Consider the following 20,653-nt stretch of genomic DNA (forward strand, 5'->3'; position numbering starts at 1 on the left):
GAAGACCTCTACTGCTGTCACTGACAACGCTTCATCATGATTTATGATGAAGTGCTGACCTGCCTATCAGTACCTTCTTGTCCCAAATTACTGGCAGTGAAGTGTAACTTGCATATTCCGTCCATCAACCAAATGTTGATACGTATCACAGAATCACAGAATGGTTGAGATTGGAAGGGACCTGTGCGTCTGTATGGCCCAACCCCTGTTCAAGCACAGACACTCTGAGCAGGGTGCCCAGAGGTTTCTGGGTATCACTAAGGAGGAGACCTACAGCCTCTGTGGGCAGACAGTGCCAGTGCTCTGGCACCTGCATAACCCACAAACTAGCATCCACAGTTAATATAATGTTGCAAAGTTGAATCTTGAAGATTCTGCTTCTCAAGAATAGTCCCTTGTGCTTCAAATAAAAGCTTTCATATGTACAGGATCTGAACCCTCTTGGAATAAGTGTTGGCACAGCAAATTCAAATGTGTTCTTTGAATGATCACTCTCTTAGCTATGGGGTTAGCAGAGGAGTTTACCCAATGGAAATCACCTTCCTACAGAAGCCTCTCTTTTTAGCAGTACCTCTGCAGTTTCAGACCTTGCACATCAGTCCAATGCAGCAACTAGCCAGAGCATTTGATGGACGACAAAACTCACAGTAACCTGAACCCAGCATTAGGGACTTCTAGGATCCACGGCCAAAGATGCATCACAGCATCACAGTCTAATCCTTTCTGAAGACACATCAGCATACCCTTAGTCCAGTCAATATACTACATCTGATCCATAGAGTCGGAACAGAAGGACCGTGACACTGTGCTACAAGATCGCTTTCTGTTCTAGCTGAGTATAAGTGGGTGCCTGGGGAATGACTCTCATCCCCCAGTGCATAAGAGACATCTCATAAGTGCTGGACTCTGTGTGCCTTCCATTCCTTCTAACTTCAGAAAAAGAGGAAGAATTTGCCTTTTGAACTCTGTGCTTGGTAGCCAAAGGGGTTTCCAGTGCCCCTGCTTACTGAATTGATTTTATTGACTCTAACATATAGACCTCTCAATTTCTCTTCTGTCTGGTCTCCTGTCTGCCTGCTTCTCTTCTGATAGCAACATTTTTTCCTTGTGTATGTGAACCAAGTGAGAGAACCTGCCAACTGATCACTAGGAAGAGATCTCCAAATGCCCAGCTGGGATGCTGATCAACAAATTGTGTGTTTTTCTCTCCTAAAAACTGAGTTAGTTTGGAGAAGATGGTGTTAAAAAGCACATACTTCCCCCTCTTTTGTACCCATTTCTTCTTTTACTGAATCTGGACAAACAGGAGAAAAGTTAGCTAAACTGATTTCCAGAGCTAAGACATAAACATATGGGGTTTGGGCCTGTGATTTACAGAAAGAAACAAGCAGGCAATGGAGTAGAAAAATTGAGAATAAATCTTGATGATAGGTCTGGGGTCATCTAAATAAAACAGCATGAGAGATGACCAGGAAAGTAGGAAACAGGAGGGCAGGGACAGACTGTAATAGAATCACAGAGTTGGGACTTCCCCTCATTCAGTTTGAAACATGCACACATAAGCTACTGTTTTATTTTGTCTGGGTGTTCAACTATCTCAAGTTTAACAGTACTGGAATTTTCTTTTTTTCTTTTTTTCTTTTGGTCCTCAGAGAGTGCTGGCTAGTGCTCCCTAAAGCTATTTGGTGTCCTTTCCATCCTGCCACATCCATTTCCCTTCAGACCTGAGGTCTGACACAAAAATTGGAGGCTTTGCAGACAAAAAAAATAGGGGACCATTTATTAGAGGAAGCAGAAGCTCTTTAACAACTTTGAAAAGCCCAAAAGACTCGCTCTGGCTAGGTCCAGATGAACATGCCTGAGGGAAAGAGCTATTCTGGACAAATTCACTGGTCCTATTTTAAATACACAGAACTAAACACATGCTTAACCACAGGGCCCCAGACTGTCAGACAAGGATATATACTACATTGCCAGTTTGCAGACCTGTTGTATTCTGAAGGAGCACACACTAATGTTGTGACCAAAGATAATCACAGAATTTAAGTGGGAAAAAGGGTGGGACATTCTCCTTCCCTGCTTCCTGTTTTGCTGCTGCTTGGATCTGAATTGCTACCACTTCAGACCCAAATCCCTTAACTTTTTACAAAAAGATGCTGAGAATATTTCCAGTTAAAAGCAATCCCCTCAAACCTTCTAATCTATGAAGTTTTAAGACAATACTTAATGCCAATAGTAGGTAGATCTTTTTACATTTATAATCTTACATAGAGTTTGAGATGAGACAAGCCTTCTCAAGGAAAATGCAAGAAACAGATTGGAGCAATTTAAAAATGATCTGTATTGTGCAGAATAACTTGCTGTCAACACCATTTCATAGCTTGAAATTGAATGACACAGAATGAAGGAGGAAGACAGAAGACTTCCTCAGCAAGCAGAATTGCTGTACTCCTCTAATTTTGTCAGTAGTAATGGGCCTGGAAGAAGGCAAAATTGAAGGTGATACTTCTCAGTGAAGACACTAATAATTTACAAAATCTGTAGGGATATCTCTGGGTGCTGCTGATGGTGTTCTTACCTGTTCTGAAGAGCTGGCATTGGTAAAGTGATGAGAAACCAATGATCACTCCAGCTCCCTGCTCTTTCCCACATTGGCAAGGTAACCTGAACTCCATTTTTTTCTTCCCTGACAGAGAAGGAGATGGTACCATTGTAGTTGCCAAAAACATGCACTGAGAATTGGATCTGTAACAGAGCAAGAGCAAAAAAAGAATGGTATCCTCTGATAAATAGGAGATAGTACTTACTACTCCCTCCTTCGGGATATGAGACTGTGGGTCAAACTTTATTCACACACACCACTAACACCAAGTGCTTTTGTGTGATTCCATAGTTGTTCCTAGCACAGAATTTTCTTGTTGGAGACTTCAACTGACACTTGCGTTCTCAGACTCTAACAACTATATCAATGGCCTCAGATATTGAGTGATTGTTATCTTCTTCAGAGCATTAAGTAACAAAGCAAAGGAACACAAGCTTAAAGTCAAGAAAAGCTTTATCATTAAGTGTCTCTACTAGAGTTGGAATACTGCAGAAAAGCAATCCTAAATACATTCTTTCTCAGAGTTCTCACCAGCCAAAAGACTCCTGTCAAAAGGTTTGAAAGAGTTCAAATCTTCTAAGGTTTCCCACTGTAATCATTCATATTAACGTGTTGCACTGGTGTGGCTCAAACCGTACTTAGGCATTATATAGCACAAAACTGCTACAAGGAGAGGACTGCCCTGCCACAAATACCCAGGAAATGAGCAAAGAGGCCATCTCCACAGACAGGAAACTCCACTGTACGTACTTGCCCCAAGTCATAGACACCACCTGAACCATAGCACTGATGTGGCAGGTAAGCAATCTGATCACCAGATCAAAGAATATTTTGAAGCAGGACTCCTTCCTCTCTCTGTGGGGCACCACTGACAGTTTGTCACAGATCAAGAGAAAGCTGCCATTTCCACTGATGCTTGGAGAACTCAGCTGCTCTTTGTATTAAAGAGAGCTCAATCAGGAGATGGAGTATACACACAAATGTATACAATAACGAAGCTCCTTGCTCTTTAAATAGGTATTCAAATATGTGAAGGAGAGATTGGGTCTGGATTTCCTGTATGATGCCCACGACCAACAGTTACTGCTCCCAGTTTTGTGAACCTAGCTCCAGGCACATTTTATTTTGTTGGAACTATTCAGCAAACTTAACCTGAATTTATAAATTTAAATGGTGAAGATATATTTTTGGCACCTGCACTCTATTTCTTTTGCCAGCTCTAATTAGGAGGCATCAAAGCTTTCTGTTTTCCCCTGGCAGAGCTGGACTCCAGCTCAAGCTTGCAACTTAATTTTCCTAAGTGATATGAGTGCAATATTATTTAAATATTTTTGATTTCAGCATCTTGAAGCTGCCCTGACATTTTGCAGGGATCTAGGCTGACGGCAGGATATGTGATTTTATCACACCAGGTTGGCTTCATCTTTTGAAGTTTCTGAAGAACATGAACAGTTTATTATCTTCATCTATTCCTGGAAGGTCTAATGCCCCACAGATTTCATGCTCCTAACCCGTAACAACATCATGCAGAATTTAGGAAGAAAAGTCTCAGTAGCATGCATACTGAATGGCTCAACAGGCTTAGACGGCCAACTGTCTCTCCTACAGTCTAAGGCCACCCAATACAATTCAGGCATAGGTACTCTTCAGAGAAATGGTCTATACACCCAAGCTAGGGAATTGTTCTGTATTTAAGAGCTGATTCAGCACTCCTGCTCTTATTTACTGGGAATGCCCTTCCTCTCTTCTTTTTGGCGTTGAACAAGCAGCTAGTTAGGCAGTACTGTATTCCTAGTACAGTAAAGTGCTTTGTTGTGTTTCATACACTGCACAGAGGCACAGAGAAAATGGGCACATTGCAAAAACAGTGTACAGCCTGAGAATTAGATCCAAAAGGTGCTTAGGCAGAAGGAGATACCTGGTAATCTTCAGAAGCAATACTTGCTGGCAAGCTGGTACTGAAAGCCTTGGCGATCCCATTTGTCTGATTGCTATCTGCTCGCAGATAGAGGAAGTGTCCTGTGAACAGAAAAGTTAATTAGAAAAAATATGTATTTTTTAATACTTTCAAAATACTTTAACATCATTGTTCTGAAGCACAGTGTAAGTAGGAGGACATGATAGAAACAAGGCTTAAGAGTACATTTATTAGCGAACTACAGTGAATACACTAGGAAATTTCAGCAGCACAAAAGTCAATATCCCAAACCCTTCTCTGCAAAACAAGTAGTGTATAGACCTCAGAAGCCACTCAAGTACATTTCCATACAGCGGTTCACAGCAGTCTACTCTGAGTTCTTTGATCACCCTAATACTTACACCATGAGCATCAACAACTTGCTACGGTGCCATTAGAGCTTATTTGCAGTCTTTGTTCCTAGTAAGAGTTCATATGAGCTCTCAACAGACAAACAGGATTCTTACATGAGCACTCTATACTTTGATAGGGAACTGAATCAAAACTCAGCTTCTGACTTCAAATATGAACATGTCAGAATTTGACTTCCCTCCTTATTTAAAAAGCAGACAGTTCTGGGAATTATCAGACCGTTTTTTTTTTTTTTTTTTTTCCTGTGGTATTCTACAGCACAAAATATTTATTATCACTTCATCCTTGGACAGACTTAGATGTGATTCTCTTTATAACCCACCAGCAGAGTCTGACAAGAGTCTCCAAAAAACTTGTGTTTTACAAGATGCTTAGTTCTCTAGGGCAATTTTTACTTTGTGATGCTGCAGCTGAAGTATTCTGCAATTGTCTATCTCATAAGAACAAGGAGGGAGGAAGTACATAGAGGAAAGAATTCATCATATAATTCTTTTCAAAGGTGAGGACATTCTAGACTCCTAGAGTTCGTGTTAAATTTTCCATAGAACATTTCATACCAAGTTTTGTTTTGTGATCAAAAGTTAGTTTTAGCTACGTTTAAAATTACTCTAGATAATACTGATGATAAATTTGTTTTGGAAAGAAGAATGCCAAACATTTTAAACTAATTAAAACTAATAATTTTAAGCTAATTAAAAAACATCCCTAAGTTCAAGACTTATTCACATGCATGCTGGCACACACGCACATGCATACATAAAACATGCACTCACAGAAAGACAGACAAAGAAAGAACTATGTAGATCCTACCTGCAGTGGCTTGCAAGGTAGACCCTACAAATGAACCATTGTGAATCATTTCATTAAAGCCACTGATAGACCAAGGAAATGCTGCAGTTTCATTCAGTGTCCAGCCACATGAACCCTCTTCAAAAGAGCAATGTGAACCTTCTGGGAGACTATCTACAACGGACCATAAGAAAATGCAGGAAAATAGAAGAAACCTGATTATGGAAGAAGGCAAACAGCAGTTGTTGTCAAAATCTACTACAGTTCTTGAAACTATCCCACTTATACTGTCTTTCAATGTCAGAATATTAATAGGTCTCATTTGTTTATTTTCACAGTCATCAAAAAAGTCAACTTTTTTTTGCTACTGGAGCTGTTAGACACTGCAGATCTGTCACTGAAAACAGCAACTCCCACAGTCTAGAGTGGTAAATCAATCCATACATTTGTAACTGCCCTACAGTATATTAAATTATAGACATCATGAGGCTTTCTGTAAAAGGCAGTCAACAGATTGCTCTAGATCTTTGTCACCATAATTGCCAAAAAAAAAAAAAACCCAAAAAACCCACCCCAAAAAAACACTCAAACAAATAATGTTTCTCAGCACTAAGTATACTTGTTTGGAGTCTCTCTTTGTCAGAATATGCAAGATGAGAACTTGCACATCTAGGAGGGACAGATTTGTGATTGATCCTGTTGGTAGTTGGCTCAAAAATAATGATCAGCATTTTCCACTGAAGGGAAGTTCAGACATTGAGTCCATAGGGAATTTCTCACCCACCATTCATAAATGTGTAAATAAGATTTTGCTTTCCTCTGAAGCAGCAGTGACTATGATACACAGGTCACTGAATTTCTTATTGCAATAGTAAAAATAATAATAAATCAATTTTATCCTATATGGAATGAATTTTCAAGAAGAATCTTGATAATAAAATAATAAAAACAGGCTAAATTATTATAGGGGGCTTAATGATGAATTAATCTAGAAATAGAATCAATTTAACCTGTATTTTGTTCTAAACTGATTATTGTAACGGGATGAAGGTCCCCATGAAGTGCCATGCTATATACTCACCACATCTTACTCCTTCCACTTCTTTGGTAGGGCAATCACTGATGAATTCACAGATTTGTAAGTGGCTAACACAGCCTCCATGAAGGCAGGGGAAGGAAGAGCCTTTGTTATATATAGAAAGATCTGGGTTTTCTTTATCTAAAGGAGGGAAAAAAAAAAAAAAAAGAAGCTCAGAGATGAATCAGCAGAATCTATCTATCTATCTATCTAATATATAAAAATATATATATTCCTGCACGTGCATCAGCCTTCACACATACGACCTCAGAAATTGTCCTGTGGGTGATAAATGATACTTAGCTATGCTCTTTGTTATGCAGGTTTCTATCCAGCATGAGATTCCCAAGATTGCCTCAGCTCTCACAAAGACCAAATTCATTTCTCCTTTCTCTTTCCTGTTCACACTAACTTCTGCTGTATTTGTGCTATCTTCAGACAGTCAGATTTTTATTTTATTTTTACTGAGGTTCCTACAGTTTTCTACATGGTGAGTTCTTCGATGCTGCACACATGATCATATACCTGTCAGACAGCAGTGGCATGTTGCACGACACTGCTGCTGGAGGCAGCAATGTGCACTTAGCTCTGGGTCTGATGTACACATTGTTATGGCTAATTGAGAATCAGGCTCAACTAATACTTGTGTTACTGACATATTTGTGGCATCCAGCCCATGATGAAAGATGTTTCCTCAGCAGCCTGGCTCACTCATGCACCCCAACTTGCCTATCCAGCTGCAGTACAGTAGTACTGAACTAGCCACACAAGTACTCAAAACAGGCTGCATATAATTTTTCAGTGTGATATTTTCTGAAATCATGACTCAGTGTAGCAAGCCTGTCCTATGGATATGTGAGTGCACGGATTCATTGTGGATCTGCAGGTGTGTGAAAGTCTCTTCTGAACCTGTTCCCTGTTAGCAGAGTTCTGCACAGATGTTCCATTACAATTGTTACTGCTCTGGAAAAAATGCAGAACTTAGAAAGAAAACCCCAGGAGGAGGATGAAAGGACATCTGAAACATCATTTCTTCAGGGTACTGTGTTGTGCTGGGTACATGCAACAGCTTGTTTAGGGGCACTTTGGAGGTTTAGCACAATGCTTCAGGCTGCATGCATCCCCTCAAAAACTCCGAGACTGTGAAAAACATTGCATTAAAAGTATATTATTTGTTAAAAGATTGACTGCAATAAAATTAAATCTCTAGTATAATTAAAAACAATCTCATGATATACGATGAAACAGCTCTGTGAAATAAGTATTCTTACATTTGAAACTTTTTAGATCTTACATTTCTATTCAAAGCTAATTCTACAATGTCTGCAAAACAGAAGCAATAGCATTATATTAATGGATGAAAACCAGGAAGTGAAGATGATTATGTCTCCAACTTACAGGCTGCCTGCACCAGCAGACTCATACGCTTCCCAGAAGCCTGAATGACATTAGCAGGGTTCTGCATATGTACTGAGGATCACTTGCATGACACTGGCAACAGGTCTGAAAATGCTAGGTCAAACCGATCATTTCTGAGCTGAGCATTCAGAACTTTGGATAAATTACATTCAAATTATTTTCATTTTGAATAGAAGTTCTGAGCCAGGCAGTAGCAAATACACACCACAGACTGCAGATCATTTTCTTCATAAATTTGCAAGATAGAGCTCCAGCATGGAAAAGGCTTTAGTGACACTGGGTAGCCTTTTGTTACTATTTGAGAAAGAAAAAACAATAAACGCTAAAATATCCTAGGTAGAGACTTCTTTCCATCCCTGTTGCTGGATCCAGCATGAGCCCTGTTATTCTTATACATTTGTATGAGTGTCAGTGCAAAGCAAATGTAATGAAAAGCAGAGAACGATACTGAAATCAGTTTAATTTTGCACATCAACTCTGCTTTCTGAGCATGTGCACATATGCACACAAAATACATTCAAATATGACCCTTGACAGGTAAGCACTGCCAAAAATCATAGAGGACACTCAGCTTTCATGTGTGTCCTATCTGACCAAATCTTTAATCACGCTCACCGTTTTTTGTGAGGATGCTGCTCTCTTTTATGACTGCATTTGATTATTCCAAAACTGACTGTATTGCAACGTACCATGGAAGCAGTTTGTGAGCTGCAAGGAGCCCACTGCCAGTAGTCCAGCCTCTTGTGCTCCACAGTTTGAATACAGCAAGGTGATTTTAAAAGGTTTTTCTATTCGGCCAATCTGAGCCATCATGGATTTCCATTTCACCCTAGAATACAACAAGGAGCTATCAGATGCACAAAAATCATACTAAAGTCCACAGAGTATCTAGCACAGATTCTATACTGCACCAAATAGAAGCAATGGTATTAACATGGGGAAGGAATTAACGAATATAAAGTACAACATAGCAGGCATTCATTTAAAACAAATGATATTCTACCTAAAAAGTTCATATTCAGTTATCCTTTTCTCAGCTCCTATTGTTGTAACTTACGTTTCCCCACACAACAAACAGCATAACTCTGAGACATCAAAAGTATCTAACTGTAGAGCCCTTGTGGCAGTTCAGAGAAAGATGGATGGTGGCATGCACTCTAATTTTAAAGATGGTTGCTAGGCATTGAAAGCTAGACAGTGACATCCAATGGGAATTTTCAAAGTACCTCACTCAAATCAGTCTATCAGGAGTCAGAGTACCCAGATGTAGATTAAAAAACAAACAAACAAACTACAAGATTCCTAACAATTTAAAAAAAAAACAAAAACAACAACAAAGACTCTGTCCTTCCACCTCATGGTAAGAGAACAAGAAAGTACATTTAAAACTGTATGTTACTGTTTTGTAAAGAGGTTGTGGAAAGGATAGGAATTCCTGCTATAAGCCTTCTCCTGAAAAGAGTACCAGATAAATACATTTATCTATAATCCACCCACATGCTGATGTTGCTGCTGGCACTCTCAGTGAGTAACTCTAAGCCAGTGGGAGAAGAAGGAAGCACTAGTAGCTGGAAGGAGGCCCCACCACAGCATCAACATGTGTTGATAAGGTTCTGTTCCTAGTATTGCTCTTTCATTTAGGAAATGCTTTAGCTGCCACGGAGTGATCATCTGCTCCTAACCTGCATCAGAAACTGTTTTGAAGGCAACTCTTGGATAACAAACACATGCTTACTAGACGTAACGTGAAAATTACACGCTACCTAATTGGGAAATTGAAAATAAGTCAAAGCAATTTGAATTGTCTTTACCTTCTCCACTTTTGCTTGCTCCTCCTTCGTTTTTCATTTTACATTAAAGTGCAGCTTCAGGAATATTCAGTACTAAGACACACAGATATATTCCCTCAGCCAAGCTGTGATGCAACATCCAAGTGCATTCATCTCTGACCCAGAGCTGTATCATTTCTGCTGCATGACAATGCTTTGTTCATCATCCCATTGCATCCACTTGGCCTCAAAAAAATCAGTGGGCCTTAAACTAACTGGTTCAACAAGCCACTGAAGGTAAGGACTGTCTCTGCATCTTTTGCATTTACTTACTAAGCATACAAGACCTTCTAACCACTGAGTTCCACTACCTCCACCAAGCTACAACACAGCTCCCAAGCATCACCACTGTTATAATCCTAAGCACAGGAACCCACAGCAGCCAGCCCATGATTCACAACTGGTGTTAGGTTTATGTTAGCAACTGAAGAGATTACTGCCCACAGCTCAAAACAATGACTCGTTTCACTTCTGCACTTAATTGTATATGGTTTACAAGCCGCACACTCCGAATCTTGCAGTTTACAGTCTAGTATTTCAAAATGAAGTACAGCCACTGGCTATCTAAGTCAGTGAACCAACTTCTGAAACATCACATCCGAGAAAGACCCACCGTCTTCCCTGCCATCTCAGCTGGGGGAACAGTGGGCCTCTGAGAGAAGACTAATATCTTAAACCACTGTTCATGTGAACTGGTAGCTCTTTTGAGTGAGAGCCCTAAGGTCCCATGAAATATTACAGTTCTGCACTGAAAGATCCCTAACACTGAAATTTTAGTCCATTTATATACTACCATTGGAAAAGCTTGCAAGCATCCATAGACCGCAAAAACAACAAGCAACTTTCTATCACCCAGAATACTTAGATGTACACTGTCTCATCATCATCAAGGCATTCCCACTCAGACAAACTCTCTTCCTCAACATACAACAGCGACAAGATTTCTAACGTGGTAAATATTTGCTTTGTCCCAGCATCTGAGCAAAGGATAGTCAGAACCAACTTAATTTTCTTAATGGAATCAGGAACAAAGCCCATTGTTGAGCTACTAAGAAGATGGATCATTGTAGCAGGCTTTCAGATAAGCCAAGCTTGGCAATATCTTTACTATCGATTTTATGTCAAGCCAGATCTCGACTAATGAGGTAATATTCTTCTTCTAAGTACAGATGTTAGAACTGCTCTGTATGTTTAGAAGGACTGTCAGAATCTGACATCATTTTGAGAAATTTACACAGATATAAAATTTGGAGTTGCAAGCAATCTGATGCCTAAGGTAACAGAATTCAGGATTTGCCCTGCTAACCTACAATTTCCATTTTTGATTTTCACTAGCGTAGGCTAAACAAAAGCTTTTTCCTTTCCTTACCAATCTTTGCTATGCCAGGCATTTCCATCTCCAACAGAATTAACAGATTGTGCATTTTAAGAAAGATTATTTTATTATTAATAACAACTTCTTCATTAAGAATGACAAATTAAAAAACCCTAACATGAAAGCTGAAACCTTTTCTAAACTGGGGGTCACTACAGGAGTTTCTGCTGAAAGTTATGCTAACTGCCTCAAGGTACTATCAATGAACATACAAATTAGAAGCTTTACATTTCTTTTCCACATATAGGAAGCTAGTCATCAGATGCAAGAATAAATAGATGACAGAACAGAACATATGCTTGCAAGTCCTGCCCTTACTAACCAGCTACAGATCTTTCCTTGGCACAGAATATTTGTCGGTGCAATTTCAACAGAAGCATGAGAATCAGTAAACCAAAATCCTAGGTTAGTGATCAAAATCAGTCTTTCATAACAGCAGTGCAGTCTCTCCTTTTGTAGCTTTATTTTTTAATTTAAATAGCTGTGCTCATTGCTGTCAGTATGTATTAGGCATTTTCTGAGGACACTTACCAGACTATTCCCTTTCAAAGGCTTATGGAGTTGGACACCTAATTTATTAATTCCAAATGACCTTAGGTGTTTCCAGACATTCAAATCAGCTATATCACAATACCTCTACATACAAGAGCAGAAGTTAAAGACCTTCTGTTGACAATAGAACCCAGACTGGGTGAAGAAGAGTCTCAAAGACGGTAAGCTCCTGTAGGAGTTGCAGAAGCTGGCAGGGCATTTTAGCAACTCTGCTCCAAAAAAGGAGGGGAAAAAAAAAAAAAAAAGGAAAAAAAAAAAAGGAAAAAAGCAGTAAAGATAGAGAAAACTAAGCAATTATCCTTTCACGAGATTGGCTAACTGATGACCATTTGTGCATGTGGCCTTGAACTCATTCTTTCTTGGACTACCAAGAGTACCATGGCCAGTACTTTTTGTTTTAGAAAGAAAACAGAAAACAGTAAGCCCAGCTTACTGATCACACTCTACCATGGAAAGGGAAAAGATTATCAGTGCCCCAAGCAGTGCTTTTTTATTCTCATTGAAGTTTGAGTATTTAGAGCTAAAAGAAACAAGTTCCATTATTGAAACAGTTTTGGCTGACAACACTGAAACAACTGTGGTCAACAACAAATACAAGCAAGTGAAATCATTCAAAACAAAAACCACATAAGACTTTTCACAAGAGTTTTCAGGTGTGACTAGTTTTTTGCTCTGTATGATAATGAGGAAAAAGATGGAGTAAACAAAATAGTCATAAAGATATTATCAGTGATCTGAACAGGTACCAGAACTGTAACCATGAGAAGGTGCAGATAGCTTTGAGCCAAGAATCAGATTAAGAAAGCTTGGGCCTGCAAACAAAAATGCAGGCTCTTGATGTTTGATCTCTACGGAGATAATAACAAACATAATTTCACTTATCTTTTGTAAATATGTAGAATTTCAAACACCTTCACTCCCACAGCGACTCTCCCTCTAACTGAGAAGCTCAGAATACTCATATGTTATATGTGTGGTATAAAATAACAATTAAAAAATATGAGCTTGTCCTACTTATCTGGGAACTTAATGCTTGAAGGTCTGTCTGTTTCTCTTTTGCTACAGTGCATTTGCAAAAAATGGCTGGCAGCTTCAATACTACAGATGAAACCTAACAGAGGTGGTCAGGACTTTTTCTTATGAGTGACATATCTCTAAGCTTTAGAGAACTGTGTAGCTGATGGACCTTAAGGAGGAAACACAATCAGCAGAAGACTTCCAGGACCAGAAAGAGGGCAGTTCACTGAAGTGATTTACTATTGCTGGAATTCATGATGAAGCACAGCTTGGTTTTGGAATTAAAAGATGACAGAAAGGACTGAAGCAGGATTTTCTGGACTAATTATCTGAAAAGGTGATATCTAGCCTTCTTTCTATTTCTTGTTTTTCACTCTGAATTCAAGATGATCTCTCAGTAGCAACTGAAGAGTAAAATATGTAATACACGTAGATGTCTATCTCTAGGTCATTTCCTCATTATCTTCCTTTTATTCTACAAATTGTGCAGCTGTGATTGGGTATAACATGAAAGTGTGTATGACTTCTGCTCCCTCTAGAAAGTGGGAATGTTTCAAGATGGTCTCTATTCTTAATAACCAATACTGTTTAAATCTTAATTGCAGAAAAACTGCTTATTTCAGAGTACCTGCCTAATAAGCAGCAGCTCAAACACTGTAGAAATAAATTTTGTTCTGCCTGCACATATAAATTTTTCTGGAACTGTGCAGACAACCATAAAGATGGGGTTAAGTAAGGATATTTGACCTAAAATTGTTCTTAACTATTTTGTGCTTCTTCCTTCCCCTCCTTTCTACTTTGACTTAGAAGAGGAGTCAATCACCTTCCTCTTTTACATTCTTAAAACTAAAGCCTCAGTTCTTATCAGTGCTTCATTTCAGTAAGTAATACCAATGTTCATACCAATTTCCAGTGACACTAATTTCATTCACATTCAAGGTGTGTAAATAACATCACTTTCAGACAATAATTTAGACAATAATTTTGACAATAATTTTATGTAGAATTTTTTTTGTAGTGCTCAAATAAGGTCTTAAACAATGACTATGGTTCATTTCAGAAATGCTACACTGTCTGTGATCAAAGCCTGTCCTGGGCAGGTAGATATCTCAAAGGGTATTTTATGAGTTAATTCTGGGGAATTGTGGCTGCAGTTGTTTAGGCAAGCAGAGGCTTGTCAAGTACTTAAAGCAGGTGAAAAAGAAAGTTAGAAATTTATCCTCGAAAATGTTACAGATTCCCTGTGAAACTGGCAAAAAGAAGAGGAAGGAGTAGCCAGGAAGGAAGTGAGCAATAGCTAAAAGTAGGAGTGAGAGATGGATTTGAAGTAAAATAAGTTTTCTTAGTCAACCTCTGCTATCTTTGGCTGACCAGAAGTCTTGGCTGAAGATCTCCATGGCAGCTCGAGAAGTGCCAAAGAATTCAAAGAAAACAAGCACTGGGTTCTATTGCTTAAGTTCTCCACGGGAGTCAGTCAGGTGATGGAAATAAAAAGCTCTGTTGTGTGCCTGACCCAGGTTCTTACAAGACATATTGCAGCGAAGGAGAAAGCAAGCACATGGAAAATGACAAAAATCAGATGACACGTGGACCTTTCTCCTTCTTTTCCTGTTGCGATTCATTCCTTTTACCCATTTCTTCTCCTCGCAGCATTCATGCAGGAATGAAAAAATAAATGTGGGAAAGATCAAAGAGTAGAAAATGCAGGACAAGATCCAGGGTTGCTACAATTCCTTTTTTTTTTTTTTTCCCTTCATCTCTTCTCACCTCTAGGCTTTGCTTTTTCACTCTCCAAACTCTATAGATTAAACAAAAGACGATGCTCCTGAACTTAGCAGACAGAAGGAAGAAATTACGAAAGAGGCAGGATTAGCTCTTCTCAAAATCTGACTATAACAGGACCCCTTGAGTACTTAGAGATATCAGTCATTTCACCAACATAGCCTTTGGACTGAGTGCATTTTAAATTCTATATTCCTAGAATCAGTGAGGGAGTCAGCCACTCTCACCTCTCCTGACTATGAAGGAGAAGGAATGACTCCTAATTAGATGTGTTCTTTGCAAAGGGGGCTAACAAAACCTGTGTCTGTTATAGACATCCTGTCAGGAAACTGCACAACTCAATCCTGACAGTTCTACTTTTATTTTTTGCTCTAACAAAAGCAATAATCTCAAGGAGAGAGAAGATTTTGAAAAACAGTGGCCCAGAGGGACTCCACCCTACCCTGCAATTTAAAGTCTAAAGAGCTGCAAATTGATTGTCTTACCCAGCATCCTCTTCATGGCCAACTTTCAGAGAAATTATTATATTTCTGTTAGTGTCCACATATCTGATTTCAACTGTGAATTTCTGGAGGAGAGGAACAGCATCCTGTGAATATACGGCTAGTTCCAGCAAACAAGAGTCCACGCTCCCAGGCAGGATTGGGCTATGCAGGCTGAACTTGCATCTATCTGGCAGCCTACTCATGTTCAAAAGGAAAATGTCTCCTGTGAGAAGAAAAAAAAAGAGAAGAAAAACAAAAGGACACATTGTGCATGGAAGAGCTATAATAATATGAAAATAGATAAAGGGTTTGAAGAAAAGATCTCAAGAAGAAAGCAGAGGACTATGCACAAAGTAAGTATGAATAACAGATAGAAAAGAAAGGAGACTAAAGTAAAGGAGGGAAATACATAAAGAAGCAATAGAAGGAATGAGAAGAGAAGAAACCAAACAAAGCAGAGTGAATATGTCCAAGAAAACAAAAGCTGAAGATCTCTCAAGGCAACCAGCAGACATGAGGAGCCAGACCTGGCTTGTAAAGGATTGAGTTTTGTAACAAAATCCATGTGTAAGCAGAAGTAGCTAATGCTAAAACACAGAGCAACAAAAGGAGTATATAAACGAGCTGGCTAGATACAGGGTACATGTATACACAAAGCAGGCAGTACATATAAAGATAATATAAATTATAAGGCTCTCAGTGACAGATTATCTTAGGCACAGACAATGTACCTAATAGTCGCACACCAGAACCAGCATATGGCAGTATTTTTAAAGATATGTGACTGAGGTCTCACTCTGTAAACTCCTACTGCTGCTGCTCACAGCTATTACTGGCGCTGGACAAAGTAGATGTTCACTGGGGGGAAACTGTAACTGCCTACCTTCAACACCTCCTTGGGAGGAGCTGTTTTCCAGAAGCAGCTGTCTCTCCTGAGACACCAGGGCACTGACTGAAGACAATACCCAGTCTGGTCTTCCAAAACTATCTGTAGACGTCATCCATGAGCAGCTTGAGGCGATGATACAAGAGATTTCTGTCACGAGAAGCAAAAGTTTTCATTCAGGCTTTCTCCAATTCAAGTAGCAGGCCTATGTAGGGACATAAATGAGCAGATCTACGGTGTATGGGGTCTCTCTCAAGAAATGAAAGGGAGAAGGGAGAAGAGAAAGCTGTCTTATGCAATAACAACAAAGAATCTCCCAGAGCAGGTGAAGGAACATACCTGAGAGAAAAACTACTCTGCAAATTCTTAGCAGATTAAATCAGCATCTTCCCACCAGTATCAACAGTGAATTTATATTACTGGATGGTCAACCCACAGATACAAGGGCTGTTTCAAAGGTAACGCCTCCCATTTTATAATATTGGCCCACAAAGTCGGATGGGGATCTTGGTGGTATGGCAATAGAGGTTGAACCTTCCCACCAATATTCTGTGACATTTTATTGCTGTATGATAGATGGCAGCAGAGGGGCAGTCTGACAAAATGGCGTCTGACACAGAAATGTGTATGAAGCAAAAGTATGTAATTGAAATCCTTCATGGAGAAAAAAATCACACCCATTGACATTCATTGATACTTGCTGAAGTTATGGAGTCCAAACAGTGAATATGAGCACAGTGAGGCAATGGGTAATACATTTCAGTAGTGGCGACAGTAACTGTACATCAGCTCCATTGGTGCAGGTAGTTACAAGTGCAGTGTGCCAGCTTTGACAACAGTGCATAGTTAATGGCGTTGTATATGTTGAAAAATAGCATTTTGTAGCTGAGAATTTGCTCTATCAAATAGTGTTACTGTGCTCTTTGTATCTATTGTAAATTTCCATGGAAATAAATTGGAGGCATTATTTTAGAGCAACCTAAGTACATAACATTCTGAACCTACTGTAGCAAGGATATTGAAACTGTAAGGATTTAGCATTTTAACAGAGAGGAACAAAGGAAGCCCTAAGATCTTAAGCAGAATAGCTGAGCAAAGCAAGCTTTATATATACTTTTTCTTTTCTTTATTTTCCCCAGCATTCTACTTTTCTCCAGCAAGATAGAGAAGAATGCCCTCCTAAGAACTCCAGAGTCCATTCTCAGCACTGAGAACACTAGATCATCCTGGCCAGAATTTTTCATAATCAGCATATTATAAACCAGACAAGTAATTCACTGTTCTCTCATCAATCTAATACAAGCTCCCTGAAGAGACGTTAGCTGTACAAAGCTCTCCCACACAGAATGGAGCTGAATAGATACAGTAAGCTGATATTAACTTGCACAATATTTATTTTCTGTAGTAATAATAATATTACAGTAATAACTTGAGGACCCACAGGCCATATGAGAAACTGTAAGAGTGAACATTCATATTTGGGATTCTGTCATTCAGAGGGTATTCAGACTTTGTACTCATAAATCACACGATTTTATCTCTTTGTAGCTCTACTACTTGGAAGAAAGGAAGGTAGGAATTAAGAATAGAATTAAGGTCAGGAATATAACAATGATAGGCTGTTGCACAGGCAATACAAATGGGACAGAAGAAAATAAAAAGAGCCTCCAGAGGATTTGTGATACTTTAACTTTCAGGGAAAAAAAAAATACAATGAAAGCTGCCATGGAAAAAAACGCATCTTCTTGAGTACAAAAGACAAAGTAGACAAGTCTGCCTAATTTTTAAATTTAACTGTAATCATGTTTACACACATCATCGAGCATGCAGAATTTAGAGAAATATGAATGTTATGGAGTTACATATCACTGTGGCTTGGAACAGGCTGTATCTCCCACCTCCTCTATATCAAGAAAGACACAGACTTGCTATAATGAGTCCAACACATGCCCACAAATATTGTTGAGGGACTGGACCATATGTGAAGAGAGGCTGACTGAGTGGAGTATGGAGAAGGCTCATGGGAGCTTTCTGTCAATGTATATAAACACCTAATGGGAATGAACAAAGAGGAAGCCAGACAATTCTCACTATTGCCCACTGCAGGAAAAAAAAAGGTAATTGGCAAAGTAAAAAAACAGGAAATTCAGTCTGAACATAAGAAAACACCTGAGAGTGGTAAAGTACTGGAAACGTGCTGCACATTTAAGTTGTACATTTGCCATCTCATAGGTATTGAAAGCCCAATGGGATCATAGGTAACTTGCTTTCAGTGACCCTCCCTGAGCAAGTGGATTGGACTAGGTGATCTGAAGAGGTCTCTTCCAATCTAAGTGATTATTTCACTACATTGAAAGTCATCCGTTCAGTTTCCACATTTCCACACCACTGATGACAACTGGTTCCTTTCTCTTAAGTGTTTATGAAATGTGACATTTATTCTGGCAACACAGTAAGACCAAATACATCCTAGCCATCTCACAAGCATTTTTGTTCAGCTCACTGTTCTTTAAAAATTCCTAGAAAATTGAAAACTCCAATTGGAAAAAGCCTTCATTTAGTGTCAAGAAATCTACTTTATTCTATGGTTTCTATAGTTCTACTAAATAGCTTTTGTTTAAAGAACTCCCTAGCCCAAATCTGGTGTATTACACTGTGATGATATAGAAGATTTTTATTTTATTTTATTTTAATAATGAAGTGAAGAATTCCCCTAAGATTGCACTGGTCTTTCTGCAACATTGTGCTATTTCCAGCCAGAAACTCAGTGGCTTTCTAAAGGATCCATGTGACTGCCAGCATCTCACTTGCACCTAAATTTTGAAGTAGAAATAAGGCAAATGTACAGAAGAGGACTTGTGGTACCTGATTCAGAAGGCTGAAGAAATGACACCATCCTATTTCTTATCAGGGAGAACTTCTCAGGTAGATTTGGTGTAGAAAAGTTTACTTCATGTGATCCAGAACAGGAGACAACAACTATAACAAAACAAAAACAACAGGAGAAGAATTTGATGTTTCTACACAAAACTATACTCTCATACTGTTAAACATGAACACAGATTTAACAAAACCTCGTTGTATCAATCCACCCTCATTACAGTGTACAGAGGTAATACTGTCCTGATGATGTTTCAAAATAGTCTGCCACTTCTACAACAAAATATTTTATTTACTATTGTGTTCTTTGGTATTCTTTATCTATCCTTTTTTTTTTTTTTTTTTAAATCAGTATAAAACTCCTAAACGCTGTGTTCCAGTGGTGACTGTGTTGTAGCAACTGTACAACTGAATACAGGCCCATGGCTGCCTGCTAGTGACTATATATTTTATTCTGGAAACACACTAACTAACATTAATGAAACCTTTGCATTAGTCACACATCCAAAAAACATCTTTTCCTACTGCCATGTATAAAGGCTGGGACTTGCAAAGGAATCAGGTAATCTCCTTGTAGCTGATATCTAGTAACGTAGCTTCATCAATACAGTTCTTATTAATCTACTTCCATTGCTCTATCTCAAAATCCCTTTGTCATATAACTAAAAAACCCCTTCCTTGATAATTATGACATTTGATCATATTATGACATCAGTATATATGCATTTGTGCATTTTTATTCATATCAAATCTTAGAGTTCTGTTCTAAAGTTTGGTTGAGTTGGAAAAAAAAAGATCAAAATCTCAGACAATATGAAAGGCATAAATATGCATCCCACAATGAGTAAAATGCTACAAAATGTTTCATATTATGAGAATTACATCTTTCATTATAGCATAAAGACAGCTGCTTGTCACTCTTCACGTGCTGCTGAGGAAAAGACAATTAGAGCAGCTATCAAGCTGCAGCAAATCAGTAGGACAGAATATCCTAAGATGGAAGGAACCCATAAAGACTACCTATAGTCTGACTTCTGACTCCACACAGGATCAACCAAATTCAAACTTTATGTCCAAGAGTGTTGTCCAAACACTCCTTGAACTCCAGCAGCTTGGTGTCATGATCATTGCCCTAGGGAGTCTACGCAAGCACCTCCCCATCCTCTGGGGAAAAAATCTTTTCCAATCCCCCAACCCAACTCTTCCTGATACAGCTCCATGCTGTTCTCCCAGGTCCTATTGCTATTACCAGAGAGCAGGAATCAGTGCCTACACCTCCACTCCTTTCACGAGGAAACTGCTCACAGAAATATGTATTCATCCATTTATTTTCTCATAGCAAAAGATTTCCGGCTTCTAAGAAGAAGAGAGCTCAGTGATGAAAATATGCACGAGATCTGGAAAGTAGTTTTGTAATATTCCAGTCTATTTACATTTCAATTACTTTCATGCTCATTCAGCCTCTCTGTACTGAAGATCTATCAGATACAGTCACTAACAGAAACTTCACTTTTTTTTGTGAAACTAAGAGTTCCAGAGGTGCTTCCAAGCATATCCTCTCATACATGCTTGTCTGCGATCTTATATGACATGAATGTCAACATTAAACAAATAATAAGGACCATTTTGT

The 20,653-nt window shown here is 38.9% G+C and overlaps 1 protein-coding gene across 2 annotated transcripts in view; it reads right to left on the reverse strand.

The window, feature by feature from the left end:
- Window positions 1-20,653, reverse strand: part of LTK (leukocyte receptor tyrosine kinase) — an 83,167-nt gene that overhangs the window by 28,645 nt on the left and 33,869 nt on the right. For both annotated transcript variants that reach the window (XM_085224781.1, XM_085224782.1), the window contains 8 exons: window positions 19,009-19,122; window positions 16,141-16,293; window positions 15,258-15,480; window positions 8,907-9,046; window positions 6,802-6,939; window positions 5,742-5,894; window positions 4,521-4,621; window positions 2,579-2,745 (listed from right to left, as the gene is read on the reverse strand). In XM_085224781.1, coding sequence (XP_085080907.1) covers window positions 2,579-2,745; window positions 4,521-4,621; window positions 5,742-5,894; window positions 6,802-6,939; window positions 8,907-9,046; window positions 15,258-15,480; window positions 16,141-16,293; window positions 19,009-19,122 — 1,189 coding nt within the window. The remainder of the gene's footprint in view (window positions 1-2,578; window positions 2,746-4,520; window positions 4,622-5,741; window positions 5,895-6,801; window positions 6,940-8,906; window positions 9,047-15,257; window positions 15,481-16,140; window positions 16,294-19,008; window positions 19,123-20,653) is intronic.

The sequence above is a fragment of the Meleagris gallopavo genome, chromosome 5, assembly GCF_905368555.1.
Source record: "Meleagris gallopavo chromosome 5, MGAL_WU_HG_1.1, whole genome shotgun sequence".
In the NCBI taxonomy this organism is placed as follows: Eukaryota; Metazoa; Chordata; class Aves; order Galliformes; family Phasianidae; genus Meleagris; species Meleagris gallopavo.